The sequence below is a fragment of the Leptonotus elevatus genome, chromosome 17, assembly GCF_054856555.1.
Source record: "Leptonotus elevatus isolate MCC_2025b chromosome 17, RoL_Lele_1.0, whole genome shotgun sequence".
NCBI lineage: Eukaryota > Metazoa > Chordata > Actinopteri > Syngnathiformes > Syngnathidae > Leptonotus > Leptonotus elevatus.
This window is the reverse complement of record NC_141255.1, coordinates 854,575-864,313: the sequence shown is the minus strand read 5'-3', so window position 1 is coordinate 864,313 and position 9,739 is coordinate 854,575. Positions and strand designations below refer to the sequence as shown.

The following is a 9,739-nucleotide window of genomic DNA, read 5'->3' as shown; positions in this document are numbered from 1 at the left end:
ATACAAAGTCTACACGGCCCTGTTCAGTTGCCAGGTTTGGGGGATATTAAAAAAAAAAAAAAAAAAAGCTCAAGATCAATCGGTTCACAACTTTTCCCATCATAATGTAAACTATAAACTGCTGCACAATTCAATTGAATTTGTTTTAATATATCCACAAGGGGGGAGTACAATTAAACAACTGATTTAAAATGATTGCAAAAGTGTCCACACCCTCATACTGTAAGTGGGATCTGACTGTGTTCAGAATTGCCTCTGGGAAAAAAAAAAAAATCATCTGGCCTTGTAGGCTTTTCCTCACTTTTTTTTTTCTCCTCTTGAACACATTTTTGGAAATTGTTCCAAATGGTATATTTGACCCAAACACAACACAGCTCATAACCATAAGAACACCATATCGAAGTGAAGTATTTTGGTGTCTGTTTTGCTTGTCTTCTAGTAAAAGTGTGTGGGGGGGGGGGGGGGTCAGGAAAAGCCTATTAGAACAACTGCTTTTGTGCTTAATTAGAGGCACTTTATGGTGGCAGGTACGTTCTGAATAACAGGTAACATGAGTTTGATTGTGATGGTTAATTCTGAACACAACCACAACCCAGTTCTGAGGATGTGCACACTTATGCAACCATATCATTGCAGTTGTTTGTTCTTACTTTCCCTCTCGAAAAGATGGAAAAAGAAATGAAAAGATCATTAGTATTGGAAATGTTTTTTTTTATATGGTTTACCTTGGTCTCATCATTTTTATATAACAAGAACTTGACATTTGAACAGGGGTGTGTAGACTTTTTATATCCGTAGTAAATTATGCCTAGTTTGCCTGACAATGTCATTTCTGGAAATGAACGTCTTCCCTCGCGTGATTGGCTAAAATGAGCTCTTGTTATAGCGCCACCTGTTGCCGTTGCATGCACTCGACGAGAGTGGTTAAACGTGACTCATTTTAAGCATCCGTATGTATATTTTCATACATATATTGATTAGTCGTCAAAAATCTGTATCCTATTACGGGCCGGTGGGAGCGTGTTGTGCACTATGACTCAGAGCTAAATGAATACATGGCGAGTGTAGCGCTCGGATTCACCTCCGGATCACAGCATCGCCTGCAGCAAGACTGACGCCGCGCCGCGTACGCACTGTGAAGTCAAATTCACAGTCAAAGGCAATAATAAAAATATGACGGCGTGGCCGGCACTATAATTACAATGTGAACTTTGCCGTTTTTGCCCGGCACATCTTAATGCACTGCACTGAGCTCTCTCGCCCCCCCCCCCCCCCCTCCATGCTTGTCTTGCCTCACGCAGGTGCTTGAAAGCCTTGAAAAAACACGCGCGCATATTCGATTTGAGCGATTTGACACAACCAAGCCAGCTTCTCTTATTCACTTAAGAACTGATGACTTCATCTCATTAATACATTAGCTCAAATATGGAGCCATGTCACCAGAAAATTACTTTGGGCGCCTTGGGGGAGGCCGGAGACGTTTGTTCCTGGCCACCGAGAAAGATGACGAAACACCGGACCGTCGTGAGGGTAAAAAAAGATCATGTCATTAAATTGTCAGTGTGATAGGCCGTCTTTTCTTCCACGCCGCTTGGGGGCCGGACCTTATGATCCGGATTCATGCTCGTCGTGGGTGGATCGATTGAAATATCGATGATATTAACATCACTGTTAGTGTTGAATATTTATTGACATCGGTCTAATGAGATCGGTACTCGGGTTTAAAGGTGAAAAACGTATTTTCTATTTTCTTGCTAGAAATCAATCACAAATCTTGCCTTATCACTGACCGCTAATTTCTACCTCAACCCAGTTTTGGGGAAAAAATGCTTCCTCGTGTTTTTGGGTGCCACGTCGTAAGAGAGAGAGGGCGGCAAACACGTGGCCGAACTTTGACCTCTGTTCCTTCCTCCGCTAATTGGGATTTCTAAACAACTACTGTTACACACTTTTTTTTTTTGTATCTCTTTTTGACAAATCCCTGCCACACTAATCCAAAACAATCCCTTTTTGCCCAGCCGTTTTTTCTATACACGCACACACATCTGGAAACAGTCAGTGTGTGCATGCACTAGGAAAGGGGAGGAGAAGGGGGAGGAGGTGGGGGGCTTCTCTCTCTCTCTCTCTCTCTCTCTCCCCCTCTCTCTCTCTCGCCCTCGCTCTCTTTCTCAGTGTGTTTGACTGCAGAGCTGCAGGGGCAGCAGAGGCAGACGAGAGAGCCCAAACTCCGGTTCACTTAGACACACGCGCGCACACACACAAACACACGCGCATAGGGAGCGAGCGACAGAGAGGAGACCACCATGGATTGGATCAGGAAACGAGAGGAGCGCGGATGAGGACAGGACAGGACAGGACAGGACAGGACAGCCTGCTTTGCGTGCCATATGGATTCCGAGGAAGCTCTCTGCGTGGATTTAACCCATTGGGAGATTTAACCCCGCGATGGAATATTTGCACTCTTGTCATTTTCCAATCTTCCTCCTCTTCCTCCTCCTCCTCCTCCTCCTCCTCCAGCAGCAGCGAGGATGCCAAGCAGCGATGCGTCTTTTGCGCACTTCCACTGACAGCGCCCGCGCTCCGCGAGCTCTTTTGAAGCCTTGAAGAGAAGGGGGGGAAAGAAAGGAAAAGCAAAAAGAGGAAAGGAAAGCACAGGAGAGGAGAGAGAGAGGCTTGAACGCGGTGCTGCTTTTATGTTCGTCGCCTAGGGCCCGGATGTACCGAGGGATGCACCGGTGCGTTTTGCCGACCGGTTCCGCCGACAGATCCCTCTTTTTTCTCGCCTTCACCTCCATCATGGGGATTAGGTAATATTCACTCCATCCGAAGACACCCCTCCCCGCTGAGCGAGCAACGGGAATATCCACAAGCTGTCAGACTCATCACCCCCCCTCCACGCCTCCCCCCCCCCTTTATATTCATTTCATTCCTTTCTTTCTTTTTGGAGGGGGGCTATTCCCCCCCTCTTCAAACCATTCACATATAGGGAGAACGCTGGACTACATTTATGGTAAATGAAAGCAAAAACATGTACATCCCGGAGGACACCCTTGAGAACCATCAAGGTATGTGATTTATTTTTCAACCCAACTGTCTTGTGAGTGTTGATGTGGGCCAGGGCGGGAGGGGGGGGTGGGGGATACGATGAGCTGGAACATCCACCTGGGAACTTCGGGACGAGGCCTTTTGCACACATGTGGCGTCATGGGTGGGCACGCAGGTCAGTCAACAGGCGCTTGCAGAGGTGCGAGTGTGTGGGGGCCACATTTGGACAGCCACAAGTGTTTGACACTTTCTCACTGTCTTTTGTGGCGTTTTTGTGTGTGTGTGTGTGTGTGTGTTGTGCCAGCGAGGTCGGTGAGATGTTGCGTGGCGAGGAAAGGGTCTGTTTGCATTGCGCAGTATTAACGCGGCGCCTCCTTCCACCCACGTTGCGGTGAGCAAAAAGCCCACGGCCGAGGCGGGCTCCGCACTGCCCGCTTCCATCCTGCGACGGCTTATTAACGTGACCGTCATCTTCTTCTTCTTCTTCTTCTTCTTCTTCTTCTTCACGCGCCCCATCGTCGTCATCCTCCCGGCGTTCACGTCCATCAGCCGAGTCTACCTCCCTGCCTTGCATGGCGACAGGTTCCATAGCAACAGGGGATGAGGAGAGCGGGCGGCGAGTGTGTGTGTGCGCGCCTTTTGCATCTGTGTCGCAGTGAGACACATTCAGCAGCTCGTCATACGTGATCCAGTCAGTTTGTTCCCACAAGCAGGAAAGCACGTATGCGAGGCAAACGTGTCGTCAGTCTTAATCATGACCCTGGAGGATTCTTCCGGGCCCCGAGTTGACTCAAAAGAAGTTGATTTCTTGAATAAGACAGCGCTAACTTTTTTTTTTTTTCTGTTGGTAAAAAGGTGAATTACTGCCAGCTGCTTTAATGAACTTCACTGTGAGAAAAGTGTGATTGCATCACACTGAAAGGAAATATAAAGGCGACACTTTGAGTTTTTTGAAAACAAAACTTTTTTTATGAGCACAAAAAACTTATTTCTCTCAAATACTGCACTCTAAAAACAGTTGGGTCAAAAGTAACCCAATTATGGATCAAAAATGGACCAATCCATTTTATGACCCAACTTTTTGGGTCGTTTTATACAAAATGACCCCATTTTTTGACCCAAGTCAACGATCTGACCAATATTTATGAGTTGTTTTACACTAGAAGACACATTTCTTGACTCAAAGTTCGTCAAATAGACCCAAGTAGAGAATACACACATTTCAGAGTGGCCTTCTATTGCGGTCAGCCAAAGGTTGCCCCGGTGCAATCGTCAGACTAATTAGCATCTTGTTATGCCACACCTGTGAGGTTCATGTACACAAAAGACATATTTCATTCAGCGATATAAATCAATCTTAAAATTTGCTTTTTTTACATGTTGTCTAATGATCTTGATATGCGGCACCTGTCAGGTGAATGCATTATCTCGGCAAAGGAGAAGCGCTCATCAAGATTTTTAGACAAATTTATATTTTGTGCAGGAAAGTAGGTCTGATTTGCTGTAATTCATTTTGACATGTTTAATTAAAACTTTTATTGTATGATTAATGACAGCCTATAACGTTAATAAATACAGTACAGACAACACTGCAATTTATCTTATAGCATTTTACGTTGCTTGATGCCAAATATTGACCGGCCTATTTGACTAGGAAACCAGTTCGTAGACTCATCCAATTATTTTTGAAGTACATTAAGATTCCCACCCCCCCCCCCCCAAAGGTACTTGTGGCTTTTCGAAATGAATGCCCATTCCTCCAAACAGTAAATAATCCCATTCCGTTTGCAAGACCAGTGACAAAATGTTGAGATTTGCGTAGGCGTGCCACCGGAATGTACAAATACTCTAATCCTCGTGTAATCCTCGCAGGTGGACATAATTCACAGGAAATTGTTTGGGAATCGCAGTGATTGACAGAGATTAGACTCCATTCTACAACCACACATTTATCCTCACATTTGAGTTTGACCCCACCAACATGGCCTCGTAGCAGAAAGCTTGTCCAGGTCCTACTTGATCAAAATGAGGCCCTGCGACCTAAGCCCCTCCCCCCCTTCCCCGGGCCATCCTATCAATTCTAATGTTCAAGTCAATAGACAGACTATTCACGGGCTCCCTTCCAACTGTTGTCACCTTTCAGGACCAGCAGCTGAGAAATTTGGAGTCTGTTGTCGTGGTGTTTTCAGCACCACGGACAGTTCATTCATTCTTATTGCTCTATTGACAGTTCCGTGGCACCAGTGCAGCGATGTCACTGTCTCGATCTTCTTTTCACTTCATTCCAAAGATGTATGCTCTTGTTTCACTCGTTTAGCACGTCAACCACGTACAACCTGAACCATATGTGAATTCAATAGACTTGTGCATTTGAAACAACTTTATAAGTTTGCTTTCAAGTCCGCTAGCTTAATGCTAACACTTAAGCCACTGATGGGCTGTTGAATAGCATTTGTGTTGCAGATATAACCTGCAAAGCAACGGATATTTGAACACAAATGGTGCCACGACACATGTAGACTGAGCATGCAACAATACTCACAGACATATATTCTTTATCCTCTGCATAGAATGACTATACAGTATTTTAGTTTCGTAAAATACCGTGAACAAGAATTATTTTCCCCCCCATATAAAATGAACCAAAATCATCTCGTACTATACTAAATAAATAAATAATTAAATAAATACACGAACAAATAAATAAATCAATAAATAAACATTTTACATGCATTTACCGGTATCTGGATGTTATAGAAAAGATATACTAACATTCAGTGACGTGCGGTCAGGATAGGCAAGGTAGGCACTGCCTACCCCAGGCTGAAATGAAAGTTGAAACCAATTGTCTTTTTAAAAATGTATTTCAATTATTTCTTCCATTTCAGAAAGCCTACACTACCTATAGATTTAAAAGTGACAACATTTGTTGATTTTCATACCTCAATTAAAAAGGACTCATTACTTCGTCTGGCCTGCAGGCAAAAATGCTGCAAAAATGATCCTCCTCAAGGCACACTTGCTACTTATGCTTTTGCCAGCCCTGTCCGCGCATGCGTAGTCAGTTTCCCAGTCGAAAAGTCCTTGACGCAAATATGCAGATCGCTACGCAGCCTTTTGACGTCGCTGTATTATTCCTATGCCAGCCAATGTACGTTTGCATTCGTGAATTCAAAACACACTTAGCGTACAGCAAGGCGGTAAGACGACGCCACTCTGGAGAATATAAAACTATTTTCACGCCTTTCTTTTGAGGAAAAACGTCAGCTTTTGAAGAATGGGAGAACAACGCCTTAGCTACCGGATCTTCAGCAAAGTAAGGGACAAATAATTATTCGTACTTTTCACAAAGAATGGTGTCAAAGGAAAGATTGGCTTTGTGGATGTGCTTCGATTAACTGGCTGTTTCACTTGACACGGTGTTTGGCATTGCTATTGCTATTGCTATTGCTATTGCTATTGCTATTGCTATTGCTATTGCTATTGCTATTGCTATTGCTATTGCTATTGCTAGCTTGATTTTTGTGAGGAATTTTACAGGGACATATTCACTTTATTACATTCTTTCCGGGCGTCCGGGCGGCTTTGAAATTGTCCGTTTTTCGTTGAGAGTGCACTGCAACATTGACTGTGGCTGGCGGCGGCCCAGAACTTTAGCGTAGTGGCAAATGTTGAGAGACGATGGGTACGAAGTGAACCCCGCTCGAAGTAAAAAATAAATAAATAAATAATTTAAGACTTCAGAAGAGAGTAATGTTTATTTGTTTTATTTCCTACCCATACAGAGGAGGCATATGTTTAAATAGTTTGAATGTATGGCATCTTGTATCTCGAGGTCAGGCTGAGTGTCTCTTTTTTTCTGGAAATGAAACTATGGTCACTCTAGGATAGGTTGTTCAATCGCCTGCCGACACACCACAATTGTAATTGGTGTGTACATCTCCATTTGCGACTGCCTGCTTACCCAAACCTGGAGCTCACTGCACGTCACTGCTATCATTCCAGCATGATACTTTAGGTCTAATTTATGTAATTAAGTAGCTCATTTCCAGAAATTGTTCATGTGTACAGACCGTCAGCAAAACCAGTCAAGCTAAAAGTAGCAACAATTGTTCATGCTATCCTTGACGGAATACGCAGCCAGTGGCTAAGCCAATTTAAAAAAATAGATAAAATCACTCAAAATGCAGTAATACGCTGACATTCGCACCTTGGTTGCTTTTATTTTGAAGGCAGCGTGTCACTAACCTGCCAATGGCCAGATTGATAATTGTGATTTCTCCACAATATTAATCTGGGATTGCGTCACGGTGATTTGCTCAGGAAAGGCGGGACTTTATGTACAATACTTTGAGCTGATTGGACGATGCGGCATCTTGTGCACGTTTGTTTTGACCAATCACGGTCACGGATGAAAATGTTGCCTTCGTTCTAGTCGTAGGGGAGAAAATAAAAGCACGAACATCTTAACCAGCTAAAAATGCACGAAGCGCCCTTTCGCTGTTCAACATTCAACAAGGAAACGGTGAGTAATTCTGCAAGTACAGATTTAATTGCAGCGTCCATTCGTCCATGTTAGGTTTGTTTCCCACAGTGTCGGCGCTTCCTGGTTTCATCCCGCCCCCAAACACAATGTTGCTCTGTGATTGGCCGTTCGGATCGGTGGAAATCAACGGGCTCGGTACAAGATGTATTCTCGGTAGTTTGTGAACTCACAAATATCGCGAGATTTCAGGTTAGCGTGTTGCAGCGTAACCTCTGACATTGCTTTTTTTTTTTTTTTGTGTCAATTATTGTAGTGTCTTGCAAACTTTTGCCTCGGACGTCAACAACACAACGTCGTCCTGAAATTCAAATTCAATCACTAATTACGCTGACATTGTATTATGTGACGCCTGTTGCTAGCATTCAGCGTCAGTGTACAGAGTTAGCATTTCTAGCGTTAGCCACTCGTTGTTCTTTTGGGAGGACAGACCATTTTCTTACGTCCGGGGTTTTTATAAATTCATGAAAATGTCCGGTTGGCATTGCAAGACTAATAGGAGGTGAAGTACACTGTGTAACTGCAACTGGTACCACAATTTCAAGGCCGGGGCAAGTGTCCTCTTTTTTTTTTTAGAAATGGGAATATGGTCACCCTATTTAAGCCGGCAAAATCGCTGCGAATGTCACTTCGTTTCATTGATCAAAATCTATGGGGTGAAATTTTATTTATTTATTTATTTAGTTAAAATAATTTCTTTAAAGAAAATAAATAAAAGAGGGCAGTAAAAACTGTAATATCTGCCCCCTGATGAACACAAAATGAATGACTGAAATAGTCAAGGCAAAAGTACAAACAATAATAATAATAATAATGATAATAATAATAATAATAATCATGAGAACAAATAAAATAATGTTGAGGGTCCAGATAAGAGCAGAACAATAAATTAAAAGTATAGAAGACGCATATGCTTTACACAACATACAGTATTTACAATGATAACAATAAAAAAAATCATATATATATATATTATCCACTTTGATGATTTTGATGCATCCATAAAAATGGGATAATCACTGTAATTGAGTGGCTAGCTTCTCTTGAAATGGCCAAGGTTTGGTATTGTGTGTTTTGTATGTAGGAGCATTTTTGTCAGAGCTCGAGGTCCAAGCGGCTTGTAGATGGCGGATGGCACGAGTTATTAAAGGCCAATCAGCGTTAAAGACGTTTGTAGTACCTCGGAGGGTCGTCACAGTTTCAACTTAAGAAATGTGACTCAACAACAGCTGCTCTTAATGTACGACGAGCACTCGCGTGGGCCAAGGTGACGCTTCGGCGGAGGGCAAGCAACAAAAGAACAGAGGGAGCCCGAATGTTAAAGGATGGATGGGGAGGCGGAGTAGGGGAGGAAAAAAAGAGGAGGATTATCCGTGACTGTGACTCGCTTAAGCCGCCGGCGTGGTATCGGAAATCCATCCCAAGGCTGTCCTCTGCTCTTTGCCGCTATCGGGGCCTCCGTCTTCATTCGTCATGTTGTGCTATTACAGCCTCTTTGTATGTGCGCGCGTTTGATTTGTGTGTCCTAATCTTTGCCGTGCCTCGTGCCTATGTGTGTTTCACACACTAATACACACACACACACATGCTGGCCTGCTGTATTGATCTGCCTGAAGCCGTCAGAGGAAATAATGACTTGCTACCTCATACACTGATTATTATTATTTTTTTCCGAGTGTGCAAGCTCAAACTTGGTCACCTGGTGTGAACCCTCAAGCAGACAGACGAGACACATGGACATACAAACAACCGAAGCGTTTGATGATTATGAAGTACACGTCTAATGATATTGTCCTGTGTAAAAACAACAACAACAAAACTCAGCCTTTGCAAAGATAATGATGCTGACTTTTGGTTATCATTTCGTGTGTTAATCTGAATTGCATCAGACTGATTCTTAGCCCTAATTTTTGGACTTGATTTTTTTTTTCTTCTCCAAAATGCTCTCTTTCTGCTGACTTAAGTTAGGTTGACATACTAGCTAAGCTAGCATTAGCACTATTATGCGGAAACACGAGTCACATGACGTGCAGTTGGAGAAGACCTTTTCTTTTTTACTGCTTTTTTTCCCGACCGATACAGTATGAGTATTCGCTGTTGCTAACGTACATAAATTAGAATGCAGGACTTGCGTGAAACCGCTAACTTTGA

General features: G+C 43.3%; 1 protein-coding gene across 2 annotated transcripts in view; it reads left to right on the top strand.

Annotated features, from left to right (window-relative positions):
- The first annotated feature begins 2,186 nt into the window (after positions 1–2,186).
- Positions 2,187–9,739, top strand: part of cacna1c (calcium channel, voltage-dependent, L type, alpha 1C subunit) — a 132,379-nt gene continuing 124,826 nt past the window's right edge. For both annotated transcript variants that reach the window (XM_086058567.1, XM_086058566.1), the window contains exon 1: positions 2,187–3,065. In XM_086058567.1, the coding sequence (XP_085914693.1) occupies positions 3,008–3,065 (58 nt within the window). In that variant the 5' untranslated portion in view covers positions 2,187–3,007. The remainder of the gene's footprint in view (positions 3,066–9,739) is intronic.